This window comes from Alligator mississippiensis, chromosome 3, assembly GCF_030867095.1.
Source record: "Alligator mississippiensis isolate rAllMis1 chromosome 3, rAllMis1, whole genome shotgun sequence".
NCBI lineage: Eukaryota > Metazoa > Chordata > Crocodylia > Alligatoridae > Alligator > Alligator mississippiensis.
In genome coordinates this window covers 166,090,271-166,106,902 of record NC_081826.1, presented here as the reverse complement: position 1 = coordinate 166,106,902, position 16,632 = coordinate 166,090,271, and the positions used below count along the sequence as shown (strand labels likewise).

The 16,632-nt window shown below is 42.6% G+C and overlaps 1 protein-coding gene across 4 annotated transcripts in view; it reads left to right on the top strand.

Moving 5' to 3' along the window:
- SVEP1 (sushi, von Willebrand factor type A, EGF and pentraxin domain containing 1) overlaps positions 1-16,632 on the top strand; it is a 182,694-nt gene that overhangs the window by 14,548 nt on the left and 151,514 nt on the right. For all 4 annotated transcript variants that reach the window (XM_059724628.1, XM_059724630.1, XM_059724629.1 and 1 more), the window contains exons 2-3: positions 13,137-13,392; positions 14,896-15,072. In XM_059724628.1, coding sequence (XP_059580611.1) covers positions 13,137-13,392; positions 14,896-15,072 — 433 coding nt within the window. The remainder of the gene's footprint in view (positions 1-13,136; positions 13,393-14,895; positions 15,073-16,632) is intronic.

Below are 16,632 nucleotides of genomic sequence, written 5' to 3'. Positions count from 1 at the left end.
GCAGCCGATTGCTGAGCCAGAGGAGGGGACGATGACTTCTGGGTCCACTGTTGAGTGCAGGGGACATTCTCGGCATTCACAAGCTTTGCCTGGTACCTTGAGGTACGTAGAAAAAACAAAGCTGTGTCTATGGCCGAATTACTGATTCTCCAAATCAGAATCAAATCTTCAGATTCAGAGGAATCGAATCGGGACAGTGATCCGATCAGCAAATCAAATCACTGTCCCCCGAGTCAGGCCAAATCTGAATTGAATACTGCCCTCTTCACACACCCCTAGTTTCTGCCCCCAAAGTGCTTACATTCTGAAATAAAGATGGGAGTACATTTCACATGCTTGTTCTGTCAGTTTCCTATAGATTGGAAAGTACAGGCTCAAAACGACGCAGAAGTCTAGTTCAGAATAAGATTTTAATGAAGAGAGGTAAATATAAGAAGGCAAAAAAGATGAAAATAGGATGATATAAAAGGAGACATACATGTTTAGGTTAAGCACATATTTCTGAGATTACAGTCATTCTAAGTTACTGTAATTGCCATCAGGAAAAAATAGCGATGGTATCTTCCTACGTTGTTTGGTTTAACTGAAGCGAAATCATTAACAAACTCTTGCAGCAGCACTTTGAATAATGGTTTTAGTTTGTGTTTGGCTTTTATTGGCTAGCAAAAATCCATTACTTGTATTGGCCATCTTCTCCAGTGACATTTAAGATCATGGTGCTGTCCTTAATTTGTGTCTGCAACTCTCACTAGTGAATATGTGGGAGAAGGCTTGGGTGCCTCTGCAATTGTGTATGAGTAGGAATGTCATTGATTAGAGTAAGACTTTAGATCAGGGGTGTCCAACCTTTTTGAATGTGGGGCCGGATCACAAACTTTTTATCACCCAGTGGGCCGGTGACCTAAACTGAACAGTCTCACTTGGGCTGGGCGGGTCGGGGCGGGGAGAGAAATCACTCGAGTGTCTTCTAACTTGTCACATTCTCAGCTGCAATTTCTAGGCAGGGAAGAGTGTCCCAAGAGTTCCCCCAACCTTGTATAATTGAGATCCTCCACCCCCAACCCCCCCAGTAAAAATGGCAGTGGGTGGGGGCAGGAAATCCATAAGAGGTAGTCAGGTGAAAAGCAGCAAGAAAACCACCTATGGAGGTTGCTGGGAGTCTCCGGGGTTGGCAGGGGTACCAGCTGCAGCCCCAGCCCCAGCTCTGGTGCTGGGAGAGTGGCGGTGGCATGGGCCACACCGCTGGAGCAGATATGGGGGGCAGTGCCCACCTTGCAATCCACATGCTGCCCAGGGTCTGGGGGGCTTCTGGGAGGTCTTATGGAGGGTTTCCCCCCCGCACTCAGTATAAGCTCTATGTGCGGGGGGGAGGAGGGGGTTGTTTTACCCACTCCTCAGTGTGCACGGGCCCCTGGGTGGGACTTTTGGGGGTCTCTGGGATGACCCCCCTAACCCAGAGTGTCAGCTCTCCCTGCAGTGTTGGGGCAGGGGGGCTGCAGGTGAATTCCTGCTGCCCTTTGGGTTTTACCTGCTCCCCCAAGCCTGCTTGGGACCCTGCCACAGCCATGTGGGGTCTCGGGGGGGGTTCCCTTCCCTTCCCTTCTTCCCAGTGCAAGGCTTCCCTTGCAGGCTCCGCAGAGCAGAGCTGGCCTGTAATGCAGTCGTGGGGTGGAGAGATTGGTTCCTGCATTTGCATCTTCTCTTCCCATCCTGGTGGTATGTTTTGAATAAATAAAAACAACAAACAAACCTAAACAGACAAAGATGTTTATTTTTATTTTCACAGACTCAATATTTCACGGACTTAACATAGACATTGGATTTATGACACATTACAACCTGCTTGACAGGCAAAGATGCAAATAAGCACTTTTGTCTGTTTAGGTTTGTTTGTTGTTTTTATTTATTCAAAACATACCACCAGGATGGGAAAAGAAGATGCAAATGCACGAACCAATCTCTCCACCCCATGACTGCATTACAGGCCAGCTCTGCTCTGATTCATCACCAGGCACCTGCCTGACCCCACCTCTTGCGTTCTTCTTTTTCCCCAACCTTCCTCTCTTCCCCCCTATTTGTTCTGCCTTTTCTCTTCCTAATTTCCTCCTTTTTCCTTTTTGTTTGAGCACCTCTCTCACCTTATACTATTATCACTGTCCTGTTTCCCTTAGGCCTTTTTCCCCCTGCTTTCCTCCCCCTTTCTTCCCTGTTTTACTTTTTGTTTTTTCTAATTTTGACCTATTTTCTTTTCCATGACTTCCTGTCACTCTTTCTGTGTCCCTGTTTGCTCTTTTCCTGTCTCCTACTTACTCATTTTTCACTGACGGCTTCTTTCCACCCTTGCAGTCTATCACTGATGTCTCTCCTCAGGGCAATGGCAGCAGGACCCGGCTCACTGATGAGCCTGGCCCCACGGGGGTAAGCAGCTCCCCTCCCCTTGCTGCCGGCTGGGGCCCGTGGGCCGGCCCTGCCCCCCCCTCACCTCACCACAGCTCTGCACTCCGCGGCAGTGCCAGCAGTTCCACGCTCCACGGCAGTGGTGGTGGCAGCACTGCTGCCTCAGGCCAGAAAAAATGGCTTGGCAGGCTGCATGTTGGACAAGCCTGCTCTAGCTGAATAAAAAAGAAAAAAGAAGCCCAAGAAAACCAAAATAAAATAGACCTTCTCCATTTCATTTACTGACTCTGTCCCTTTTCACATGGATGAAGAATATTAGTGAATGCTGAGATGGTGGGGTGGATGAAGCATCCTACAGGAGTGTAAGGGGTCCCCCGCGCGCTCAGCGGCGGACTTGGAAGTAGTCCAAGGTCTCTAAAAAAATGGAGACCAAAACCACCACCTATTGCTATTAGCCCCCGTCGGGAAATGGGAAAAGGGGAAACCTCAAAGAATATAGAGCTCACCTGAATGGAACACAGTGGTCATCAGTGAAATGAAAAGATGGTGGGATTGAGAAAAATAGTTTGAACTTTCATTGTGCCTTCTGTCTGACAGTCCTGGATTGCTTGAGCATTCTTTTGAGCCTCGTGAAGTCCAGAAGCATAATTTCCAATGTATAGATGAGTATCTAAGGCTCAGGGAAGTTAGGCTACTCCTTACACAGGGCAGTTTGGGGCATTTTAACTATTTGCTTTTGTTTTGCTTAGTGAAAGCAAGGGAAATGTGAATTTCAGGTTAGATTTCAAGGGGTCTTCCACAAAAGAGTAGGGACTAAAACCCAGCTGTTCCCTTCTCTCCCACCCCCACCAGTAAGCACTCTAACCGCAAAGCTATGGAATCATTTTCACGCTTTTGTGCTCACTCTGGCATGTGCCATTGGGTACTTAATTCTTCCTGTAAAGTAGAAACCTTCAGCAGAAGACTGAGAGACCCAGGCTGCTTGATTTACCAGGGTCTTAGCGTGGTATCTGGGAGGTGGGGAAACCCACTAGTGAAGATCCTTGCTGCAATTAAGGCAGAGATAGGATTTCAACTGAGAATTTCCCATGTTCCAATTGTGTGTACTGGGGAGCATTGCAGAGAAACACCACCTCACTTTCAGTTTTGTGAATAATGTTTGAAGTACCCCTGTGAAACCAGCCCTGAGGAGTCCAGGTGTCCTGTTTTAGACGTATCTAATTCCTTGTCTAAAAGTATTCGCCAATTTTGATCTACATTCACAAATAGTTTTAGTCACCCTGGAGTTGAAATTTTTTAGCAAACAAATTATTTCACTAAGAAAATGTTGCCCAGCTCTACTCTGAATTAGATTGACAGTTTTCAGTGTTTCCTGTGATTTAGAGGGGGGAAAATCAAGTAAATAGATACAATGTTTTGGTAGTGAAGGGATTGATATCTTTGTACATTGGTAATGCAGTATATAAAACCTTTCACTTCTAAGTTAGTGATCTCTCATAAATAATAACCCTCTTCCCCTCCCCTAGTATGTTTAAACTTTTAAATCTATTTATTTATTTATAAATAAAATATTTGGTTATGATTGATAGAATTTCCTCCGTACTTCCTAAGTAGGTATTTCCTTAGTTATATATAGGGAGCACTGCAAATGCTATGAGACGAGAAACCAGGAATATAAGAAAACTATAAATACTACGGGGAAGTACAGATGTTACTTTTAGACAGCCCTAACCAGGGTTAGGTCAGTCTAAATGCCTCGCATGCAGGCGTTCAGGAGGTTTAATTCAGCCAAAAATAGTGCACTCAATCTAAGTTAGTTCACCGCAGGAGGGGCACAGTCAAGATCTGGTCAACCCAGTCTAGGAAAGGTTAACCCAATCTCCTGAATATTTGTACGTGTTTGCAGTGTAGCCCTGGGGCTGTGAAAGGCCAACCCCAGCCCCGGGGCTGTGCTAATCATCCACCTCCAACTCTCCACTAACTGGGCATCCCTTCTCCCGCACAGACCCACCAGTCCCCTCCCAATTGTGCTTGCTCTTCCCCACATCTCTGAGTTACTTATATCAGGCCCTTCCCCATCTCCTGGGAGCAGTGAACAGCTGTACATGCTACTCCTGGCAGCAGTGAACTGCTGCATGTGCCACTCCCCAGTGTAGGTCTAGGTAGCTTGAAGTCTACTGCAGTGAACTCTTGTTTGCACACTAAAGACATACAATTGGTATCTAAAGTAAAATGGAAACCTTTCAGACAGCTACTCTACTGGCAAGATTCCATCCCAAATGCAAGTAGCAACCAACCATATATTATCTGATGATTGCTCTGTAAACGAGCTGGATTAGTGCTTCTCTATACATTTCCTAGTAGATAGGTATATGAATAACAAACAGCTTTTTAGTTACAAAGGCCAGATATTGAATGAGCACAGAGATGTAGCTATTTTCACACTGGGTGTCAATTCCTTTGGGTCACACAAATGGGGCATGGGGAAGAAAATTGCCGCCACCTGTGCTGTACCTGCTCAGTGTTCTCTCTCAAATGCTGCCAGTCCCCAGACCTTCATGAAACCTTAAATTAATGTTTAAAACCTAGGAAGCCAGCCCTAAGCACTCTTAAGACCTTCTTTCAGCAGTGAATTGTTAGAAATGGATTTTGTATACCAACTATTACACAAGACTGCATTTTTATAATTCTAAGGACTGTTACTGGCATTGAGGAGGTGGTTAGTTTGCCAGATATTTGTACACACTAAGAAGAGACTGAATACAATACAGATGGTAATAACTCCTTGTTAATGTGCAAAGAATGTTGAATTTTGTCGTAGGAGTAAAAAGGATTGTCTGTAGAAATTATATCTAGCCCATGTTAAAACTTGAAAGAAGAATGAACAGATGAAGTTAGAAAGAGAAAATCTTGCTACTGGCTTGGTACAATATTTCACCAGCATCATTTCCATTTAATTGTACTTTTTATTGGTCTCTTACTGTTTACTGTAATTATCGTATTGGCCATATTTTCACTTAAGAGTGTCATCCAGGACCTATTTTTCAGTAATGCTGCACAATTCTAAACTTCAGCTGACTTTGGTGGCAGTTCTGAGTATTCAGTGTTTTTGAGAAATGAATCCTCAGAGCCCTATTAGCATCCCTCTCCCCAAAAAGTCCTCATGGGTCCTTGTGTTCAATCCATAAAAATTCATAATCAGATCATGAAAAACCAGTCCTACCAAGACCGTGGAGATTGGTTATATTGGTTCTCATATCTGTTTGTAGGATCTGATTTTCAAGTCGCTTTTCCTGTTCCCAGTTTTCTGAACAAAAATGCCTTTTTAAGGGTTTTTGGGGGGATTCTGGGAGGAGAAATGCTGGGGATAGAGGAAGGTGCTGCAGAAGTCAATAAAACAAAACTGATGTCAGACAAATATTTTTAGGGAAAAAAGTAACGCATTTGGCCCCAGCTCCACTAGTGGCTGTAGGTAAAAGTAAAATTTACCAGAAAACGAAACAACAACAGGCCAGCACTGGAATATCAAGCATTCCTTCACAGAGCCTGTTCTTTATGCCATGATAAGTTTACAAAAAAAAAAAAATCCCCAAAAAACCCAAAGCAGTTAAAAGGACGATCAACCATATGCATGTAATTTAAAAATAGATTTGTATCTGCTTTCTTTCACTCAGGCACTCAAAGTCTCTCCTTTTTTGTTCTTTCCCTCGTCTGGCTTATACAGCAGGGATTTCATGTCTAAGGTTACAGCTGAAAGATTCAAGGGCCAAGCTATTAAATATAAACATATACTTTCTTTTTTCTGAGAGCAAGAAGTATCTGTATGCCTGATTGTTTCCTTAGATGTGCTGGTAGCAGTGGAACCTACTAAAACCACATCAAGCAGCTGTGAAACAACCCCTGCTCTCTTATGCATTGTTATATTGGTGGTGATGTCTGACAGGAGCACTAAAGAACAGAAGAGCCTAGAAAGAGGGTGTGATCCCTGGTGCTGTTCAAGAACAAAGGAGGGCCACTAGCTACCTGGCATGTCTCAGGCTCATACATCCAAGACCTATGTTCTGACCCTGGAAGTTCCTTCCAAAATTTTCATCTGTGCTATGATCCTTCAGGACTCCAGAGCTGCCCCATGGTTCTACTTAGGTGTTTAGGTGGTTCTGGGCGTGTCTACACAAGACGCTTTACTGCATAGCAGACTACTTTGCTGTGCAGTAATGCGATGCTGTCTACAGGTGTGCAGCAATTAGGGCACAGTAGACTAACTTACTGTGCTGCAGGATAGTCCCATCCAATTCAAGTGGTATCTGGCAACGCAGTAAATTACTGCACTTAAATGCACATGTAGATGGTGACATCAGGATTAGTTTACTCCAACTCTAAGGGCTTTTATATCTGTGCGGGGAGCCAGCTCTGATGTGCTGGAAATGAATTGAGTCTGCTGGAGCACAAAAATAAATGTGCTCCAGCAGACTCTTGCATCACGTGTATTAGCATCTCTGTGCCAAAAAATGGCAGCAGGGCGCTTTGAACTAAAGCTCTCAAACAAGCTTTAGTTCAAAGCGCCCCACTGCCATTTTTCAGCATGGGAGATGCTGATGCCCATGACACTTGGGTAAAAGCCCTTGCTAATTAAAGCACCCTTCCACGCCTCCCAGAACATGTGTAAAAATGCCCTAATTGAGCCGGAATATATTCAGTCACATTAATTGCACATGTAGATGTGCCCTCTGGTGGCAAGGGCTTATGGAAGCTGGGGTCAGGGCCACTTCCCACCTTTCCTTGTTCACTTTAGAGCACAGAGGGGGAGCAGTCCTGGTGCTTGGCAGAGTTGCAGAGGGGAAACAAGAGAATGGTGCTTATCCCAGCCCTCAACCTGTGTCATGCCTGTGGAACAGCTGACCACATTGTGTTGTATTGAAAGAACAGGATGTCAAATTATGTAGTACCATCCTATATCTTAAGCTGCACCAAGTATGTAGCAAGGTTTTGCATGGAAAAAAGTGGGCTAAAAGAACATTAAGGTTGCAAAAATCAGGACCTGAACAGTTTAAGAAATGTCTCTGTTAAGGTTGCCCTCCTTTCTTTGTTTTCCACTGCCATTAAATGCCAGGTTCCCCCTTCAAAGCATGGAGGTGCTAAAGTTTCTCAGCAAACGAGTTGCTAGAAAACTAGGGATGCGCTGATAGAGTATTTTGGGCCGATACCGATGACTGATTTTTAATGAACCATATAGGCTGATACTGATTGGATTGCCGATATGCAGCCAGGCAGCGTGGAGAGCAGCATCCAGCTGGTAAATCTGTTGTGGTGGAGGGAGGGCAGGGGGTGCTGGGAGTGCGGCTGCAAGGGGATGCTGCAGCCACCCCAAAACTTGCCATAGCCCCCCAACTGTCCCTCCCAGCATTGCTGCCACCCACCCTGAGCACAGTCCAGCCCCCCGCCAGGAGGAACTTGGTGCCACTCCAGCCCCAGTCCACAGTGGCAGCCCACCCTCTCCTCGCACTCAGATCTGGCCCCATGCCCTCACAGGGTGCCTGCAGCAGCAGGAGCTGCCCCTCCTCCATGCCCCCTGGATGAGCTGCTCATGGCTCTGTCCCACAATTCACCCCATCCCAGCTGGGCAGCGCCTGCCCCAACCCTAGCCCTAGTCCCAGCCCCACTCCCTCAACTCAGGGGCCTCAATATGCCCCTGCTTCCCTCCCCCCCCACAACATACTTACTAGCTGGACCTGACTGCTCTCCACGCTGCCAGGCTGCACTCCTAGTCATCTGCGTGCTGCACTGTGGCTGTGCACATGCACGGGACATTTATCAGCCACATTATTGGCCACATCAGCCAAAAAATGCCGATTGCCAATACTGTAAATTTTCCTTGTATCAGTGCAGATCTGATATGGGACTGATGTATCAGTGCACCTTTACAGAAAACATTTCACATGGACAAAACTTTTTTTCTTAAAAAAACTTTTTTTTTGCTAAAATTTTCTAAAAGAAAACAGAAACTCAATCCTTATGGTTAAAATCTGGTAAACTTTTAAGCTATTGAAAACAAGATCTTATAATAGAAATGTTGCGAAACTAACCATAGGAGTTTCAGTTCTGCCTGCAATCCCTTTGAAAATAGGGTATGGCATTCATTTTTCGATGTATTGGAGATGAGAGACATTTTCTGCTGTAAATATTTATTTTATTAGTGTCTTTTGTCTTAGCTTTATTTTTTAGCATTGCTGCATACTAGTTTTTTGATGGTTACTATAGCAGTGTAAAAAGGAATGGGTTTGTTTTTTCCAGGGTGCTTTGAAGCTTTTCATTCAGCTCCTATAAGTTTTGAGGCCCCTTGAGTTTTATTATGAGGCTCCAAATATATCTGAGTGAAGAAAAGCAACAACTGCCAAGCTTTGATTTGGATCTGCTTCAAAACTACTCAGTGCTACTGAGTTATGCTTTAAGGATTTCATTTCTTTGTGGTGTACATGTATGTGTGTGGGAGTATGCACATGCATGTGTTTATTTTTGCTTGGTGGACATTTGGAACCATGCTTTGGTCTGAGCACTCTCAACATTAGCTACAGTTTGTACAAAATTTTGACTCAGGGGGCATGTCCCCACAAGCAGGAATGTGTTTCCCTGGGGACAAATAGCAGTAGCAGCACATATTTGTGCCACTGCTACTTGTCCCCAGGCATGACCCTACGCAAGCTCTGGTATGTGGCAAATTACTCCAGGTGGTGTAGGGAAGGCTGGGGCCAGCACCTGGTCTGGCCCCAGTGGACTTTACTGAGGTCCTTGGACTCTCCTTGGACTGCAGTGGTGGTGATCCAGGTGTGCAGAGCCTCGCCAGCAGGTGGAGCATGGCTCTAGCCGGCTAGGCTCCAGTTTTCAGGCAGCTCACACTGCAGCCACGTGCACTGCATGGCTTTTTAAATTTTTTTTTTTAAGATACCAGGGTTTTCGGGTATCTAATTTTGCCGCTGCACTGCAAATATGCATAATATGCAAATATGTAGAGTGGCAAATGGATTCATACATGCTGCGTTCATTTTGTGGTGCCTCAAAAGGCTTCAAGGCACCACAGATGCTCCTGTTCATGTGGACGTGGCCATGTTGTCTAAAATGTTCACAAACCTTTGTGGGCTATTGGCACTGGTCCGTGTTTTGAAGCAATGATAAAGGAGAAAAAAAGCTAAGCTTCAACTACTTTCATGTGTTTGATGTCTTTTTATACAGCTTTACTCATCACTTCCTTTTTTTGCTACATAAGAGTTTCTTAACTAGGATTATTACTACAAGATGGAAGGAGTTCAAGAAAATATTTTGTTGTTTAGTTTCTCAGAACACGTAGCATATATTCATTTTACTGTGATTTTTCCTGTGATTTAAAGTGTACCTAATACCAGAGTATTTCTGCTCTAGCAAGTGAAGGCAAAGACTTCTGGTTTCTTATGTGCAGATCTGCATAGAGAGGACAAGGAATGGTACATTCAGAGTCCCACTCTCGCAACACTACACATCCCCAGAAGATGGGCTGGGCCCCCCATATTTACTCAGCATGCTTGAAAACGGAAACATTACAGTATTTTTAACAGGCAATATCCCTTGAAGTACTGCCACTGTTATTGTGTCCTTCTTTGCCCTTCACTTCCACGTCACCTTCTATATCCGTGGTTTCACAGATTGCAAGGTGAAAACCTGACTGCGCTGAAGCCAGTGGCAGAACTCAAGTCAATTAGATGCTGTCAAGATTTCATTCCAAGCTCCTGATCTTAAACTCTTACAGCAGCATTCTCAGCTGGTGTAAAGCAGACATGCCTTCACTGAGAATAGTTCATTGAACTAGGAATTAAAAATTGAGTGGAAAATGAAATTGAGTGGAGAATATTTGTACCGTTTCCTTTAATATCAGCCATAGTATCTTACAGAAGCACAGTTTATACTGTATTTATGGGCTCATGAATAATTGCTGTCTCTCAAATAGAGTTGCGTGTGTTAATAATCTACCATATATATTAGGATAGAACTTGAAGGTACCAGAGAAGAGAAGTTTTTCTTTTTAGAATGGGTCTGTTGTGAGATGACTTTTTAAGAAGCAATAATGAAAACTGAAAGGTCTTATTGTCCCATGTTTCTCTGGATTATTTTGGCAGCCTTGTTAGATTTTACACCTGTGTATTGGCTGACTTGATACACAGCTGTTGAACAGCAACACAATTAAATTTAAAACAGTAGCTTTAGTGGTAATAGGACAATTAATTTTATTTTTTTTACACTTAATATTTAAAGACCTCCTTTTCTCCACGTCCAAGTATAGCTTCCCAAACTCTTCCAGTGAAGTTGTACTTATCAGTAACTATGTTGTTATACACAGTTCAGTTATGGTATGTAAAATCCAGAGATACTTGTAGTTTGCATAAAAAGACTTTTTATCCTGAGATATAATGGTGCATATGTCTTTTGAAACAATTTTGTTACAATTTTTTGTTCCTTGTTTGCAAATATTTTATCTGGTTTAAGTTATGCAAATTCTAATGTAGCAACTTGCACATGTATAGACATAAAGCAAGTTTTGCAAAGTTATGTATGTACTGTCCTTCAAAATGTATTGTAAAATACTGTATGTACATTTAAATGGCTGACCAGGTGCAAAGAACCTATGCAATTGGCTCAAATGCCAGTGGACAAAGAATATCTCTCAATGTGTAGTTGAAAGATTCAGAACATTTAGTATAAAGAAGACAGTATGTTTGTAGGACTGAATCCTGTAGTTTAGTCTTAACTCAACACTGTCACTTGCTCTGGATGATGTCTCACCTGGAAAAGGAGTACTCCCCAAACAGCAGGAGTCCCCATTGTAGCGGTATCCCTCGCAAGTCCAGCATTATCCTTTTGTCAGTTCAAAGAGCTAGCTACAAGATGCCTAGAAATCTTGATTGGCAGCACATACTGCTCCATCTGAATTACAGATTTATAATCTTAAATTAATGTGCCAGTGATGGTGTGCTGATTCTAGTCATGGTGGGCTCCTGGGATACATGAGATCAGATTCTTTTGGCCATCTTTCTCTGCTAGGGCTGCTCCTGTCTCATGTGCCCTCATGTTCTCGAGTCAAGGACTGGAAGGGTGGAGCTGTCCCAACTGGCTCCTAGTTCCTTGTTGCGAGATGGAACCCCTGCGGAGTCCACTTCATCTATGTGCTCTGGTTTCCTTAGCTTTGCATATATTACAATAGCTTTTAGGCCTGTTGGCAAAACAGGAAGGGTAGATTAGATATATTTTAATTAATTTATATCCTCCTATGCCATTTAAGACATGTATGTTGAGTGATAGTTGGAGCCTGTTGTTGAGCAGGGCTGGTGGGGGGGCAGGTGGTTGCAGGTTGGGAGTGAGGGGATTTGGGGGTGGGAGCGCTGTGGGTTCGGAGTGAGGGGCACCAGCAGGGCCGGGAGACTGTGCCTTGGGAGCGATCAGCACTGGCAGGGTCAGGGGGCTGCAGGTTGGGGTGAGGGGCACTGGGAGGGCTGTGGCTTGGGAGTGAGGGGCAACATGATGGGAAGGGGCAGGGCTGCTCGGCACCACAAAGCAATGCGTGGGGAGGACAGGACAGCTGCAGCTGGACTTGCGTCCTGGTGAGTGGAGGGGTCAGGGGGAGCTCTGATTTTCCATGATAAAAAAACCAAAATCAAATGCCAAAATATATAGGTATTTAGAATTTATTTTATTATAACAATTGAGGCACTGTTAGGCATCCACATTACTTTAAAATGGTAAAAGTATCAAGAAAACCGTGTGTTCAGCTGATATCTCTCTCTCTCTCATATGAGAGAGAGAGATGTATATGAGTGGTGTTTCATTTTAATCGCAGAAAAATGTATATTTGGGGGTTTTTAATCAGAGAATTTGTGATTTTAATTAGAGTATTTGGGGATTTTTAAACAGAAAACCAGGATCCCTGATCATAAGAGAGCCTGATTCCACTCAGGTTCATTCCCCCTCCTCAGAGGAAGACATTCTCTGTCCATCAGACAGACATTTTCTGTAAATATCTGCTGCAGGTTAATAACCATTCTGTTTTATCTCATCCTATAGGAACAAAACGATGGTGTTTATACATTTTTATGGGAATTCAGTAGAATTTACCTAGTAGGGCAAGTAATTTACTAAAAAAATAAGGTAGAATGCTAAAGGCACGTTTTTTGTGACCAAGGTCTCCGGCTGTAAAAATTGTAACTAACTTAGTTTTTCAAATTTTTCACGTATCTATAGAGATGATGTGTGTGTGGTACAGTTAGGCTGATGTCCACCAGCTATGAATCTGGCCCAGTGGATCTAATGTGGCTGCAACGTTTATTTTATCCATCCTACTTCTAAGCTAGTCCGTATTGCTGAAATCTTCCCAGCATGAGGAGCTTGTGCCTGAACTGAATGTTTCTTTTTGCTCTCTACCAGAACAGAAAATATAATTCATCTCTGTGAAAAGTGGTTGACTGGGCCAGTGGCACAAATTCATGATGTCTACATCATAGCTGGTCCCTAGGCATGCAAACTACGAGTTAGTTTTTGACTTTTTAACCACAATCTTTGCTCACAGATTGATCTTTAACAATAGTGGGTGGTCTAGCAAAGACTAGATTGAATCAGATAGCTGTCAATATAAAAGAAGCTGCACCCTACAATACAGTACCAGGTACAGGCCACCTGTCACTAACCTTCTGCCTGAGATGTACTGTTTTATACTCTTACAGCAAATACTGCGTCATTCTCGTGGGAACGCCACGAAGGCAATCTTCCTCATTACTGATGGGTATTCCAATGGGGGTGACCCGAGACCAATCGCAGCGTCCTTGCGTGAACTGGGAGTGGAGATCTTCACGTTTGGGATATGGCAAGGCAACATCCGAGAGCTGAATGACATGGCTTCGTATCCCAAGGAGGAACACTGCTACTTGCTTCACAGTTTTGCAGAGTTTGAAGCATTAGCTCGCAGAGCTCTTCATGAAGGTATGGCATCTTGTCACAATGACAGTATCATTTCAGGCTCTATACAGAGCATGGGGTGCAAGTGGGAAAACCTTTCAAGAGGTACAGCACAGGTCTCATGAAATGATTTGCATAGATTTTTTCCTCTCTCCTTGTTTTGTCATATTGCCTATGTCCAACAAAAACAGACATATCTCAGGTATTAAGACAAAATTAATACTCTGAGCCAAATTTTCTTTGATATGCATTTGCAGTTTCCATTAGATCAGATTCAACTTTCCATTTTGCCTGAGTAAGTGTCAAAGTTTGTGTTAGCGGAAGTGTTTTGCCTGATTTAAGGATTGAGGGCCAGACTTACTAAGATACTGTGCCGCCTAAAGATACAAATTGGTATCTGGTAAGAATTCAGAATTTGCTTAAGTATCCATCTATCTGTAAGCTTTTACTGTATAATACATAAAATTAATCTCTTTCTCTTCCCCTCCCCCCATGTAAATGTGATTCATTTTTTAGGTATGAAAATGCAACATATCTTTTTTCTGATGTTTACCTTAAAAATAATTCTCCCTGGACAAAAGGGTTAGAATAGGAACTACAAATGTAGGGCTAGTTGTTTTCCTATTATAAATCCAGTATATTATTGTCTTAAATGGAATTATGCAAAGTATATCAGCTGAAGATCCAGCCCTTTGTATTTTATTTATTTTTTATTGATTAATTTAACATGGAAAAAGTTATAGTACTGCCAGGTTGTTCTGGGATGCAGGTAGGCTTTTAGATGATTCTTTTTTTGTTGGTGGGGAGGGAATAAAGGAGGATTATTTTTTTACAGTTAAACAGTGACCCATGGACAAATTGCTCTCTTGGGGCCCAAGGCAGTACCTATCAGAGTCGGCAGAAATCTTTCCAATCATTTAAGCCAAAGCTGTATGTATCAGGCCCGTATCTTTTTACTTCCTGCGTGGAAGCCAATAGCTTAGTCTTAGTAAGGGAAAAAAGACACCAAGGACTTGGGGATTTTTGCTTAATATATAGTCTCCAGTGAGCATTCTGCCTGACTAAAAGATTCAGACTTTGGCTTGGGCAGACCAGGTTCTTTGGGTAGATGTGATATCTTTTATTAGACCAACTACATAGTTGGAAAAAAAGTTCTTTGCAAGCTTTTGGGTACAACCACCCAATTATAACACACATGCAGAGTTAATAATTAATTAATGTTGTTGAATATCTTATCAATCAAAAAAAGGGTGGTTGTACCCGAAAGCTTGCAAAGAATAATTTTTTCAGCTGTTTGGTTAGTCTAATAAAAGATATTACATCTACACAAAGAACCTTGTTTGCCTATGCCCTTAGACCAACACGGCTACAACTAACACCCCTCGAGACTTTGGCTTGTACGTTTGTAAGAACTGAAATATTTCTTCATGTTTTTGTTACCCCTAGTGAATACAGGATTGACAAGATGTTCAGCAACATTAATTAATTACTAACTGTGCATGTGTGTTATAATTGGTTTGCTTTCAGATCTTCCCTCTGGCAGTTACATTCAAGAAGACATATCCCATTGTTCATATCTTTGTGAGGCAAATGAAAACTGCTGCGATATCATGGCTAGCTGCAAGTGTGGCACTCACACTGGCCAGTTTGAATGCATCTGTGAAAAAGGCTACTACGGTAAAGGACTACAGCATGAATGCACAGGTAAGTATGTGTGTGTGTGTGTGTGTGTGTTTGTTTATCTTGATTTCTTTGATTCAGCTTTGCAAGTGCTCTCCTGTCACCCAAATAAAATAGGACAAACCCCTTCCAACACTTTATTAATAATCCAGAAAGTAAAACATTGTTTCTAAGTACTCCAAAAGTCAAATAAGGTTCTTAGAATTGGCTATTAGAATTAAGGTCCTTTTTCATTAAAATTAAAATCCTTTGCTTTATCCTTTGTTCATAAAAGTGTCTTCTGAAATGTGAACATATGTTTTGGGCATTACTGAACAAAAGCAGTAAAAGCCTGTAACTTGTTTAAATGCATTATTAGTGACTGCCAAGGGAAGTGTCATTTCAGTAAGCATATCAACAATTATCTGTAAAACAGATGTATAAAAAAAGTTTCCTGTGTTCTATGTAATACAAGTAATGTGCCAAATTCTGCCATCAGCCATGTGTGTGCCTCATCCAGCAAAGTTGGTGAAATCTGCACGTGTCTAAGATGAGAATTAGGTTCTCTCTTATGAATGTGACTTGCTTTGTTACAGTCACTTATTCTGTTTTATATCACTTATTAGGAAAAAGAGACAAAAGGCCACATGGGCTAAAGCAAAAACAGTATATTTTGAAATCTTGTTCTGATACACATTCCAGCATTTTTTAACAGTCCCCAGCTGAGCATAACTGTGGGTTTGTAAAGTATGAGGAATCCACAGAATGCATGCTAGCTCCTCTCCTTCACAGTATCATGCACGGGAATGCTGCTGGAAGTTTACATTGATAGGACTTAGTGATCAACTGTGATTTATTGTGCTACTTTTTGTTTTTAATTGTTTAAGCTTGATTATGATCATACTTAATACAGTGTTGTGTGCATAGAGTTTTCATCAATATAGGAAATGATTCTGTGCCTGTAACATATCTAATCTTACTTATTACAATAATTTGTGTGCGCCTTATGGTATTCTGTGGTTTAGAAGCGTAGTTTAAAGTATTAGCTGTGAAGCACTAAAATAGCTATGTGAAATAATACACATAGTATTTGCTTTCCTAATTACCTGAAAATATCCTGTAGAAAGTCTCCATAAAATAAAATGGGACCCACATGTTCAATTTGAAAGAGTAGAAATTGGCCCTAAATGTCCTTCTGTTCTTTATAGTACCGTTGATGGTGTGCCATCTAAAACAGAACAGACGGAGTGTTCTTTGGTTTACTAAACCTAATGAGGCTGGGTGAGTCCTGCTTCACACAGAATCCCACGCCACCCGTAAATTTCCATGACAACTGTGGAAAATAAAGCTTTTGGCATACAAAATATAGAGAAGATGATGGGGGAAAGAAAGTGAGGTAGGGACGGTCTGAGAATGCCAGTGCTGAATTATACTTAAGAGGGGTGTATGTGTGTTGTGTGCGCACGCACGCACACACGCGCGCGCGCGCTGGCTGTATGGATGCAGGAAAAGCCGTGGACTTAATATACCTTGACTTAGCAAGGCTTTTGATACCGTCTCCCACAGTATTCTCGCAAGCAAGCTGAAGAAGTAAGGGTTGGATGA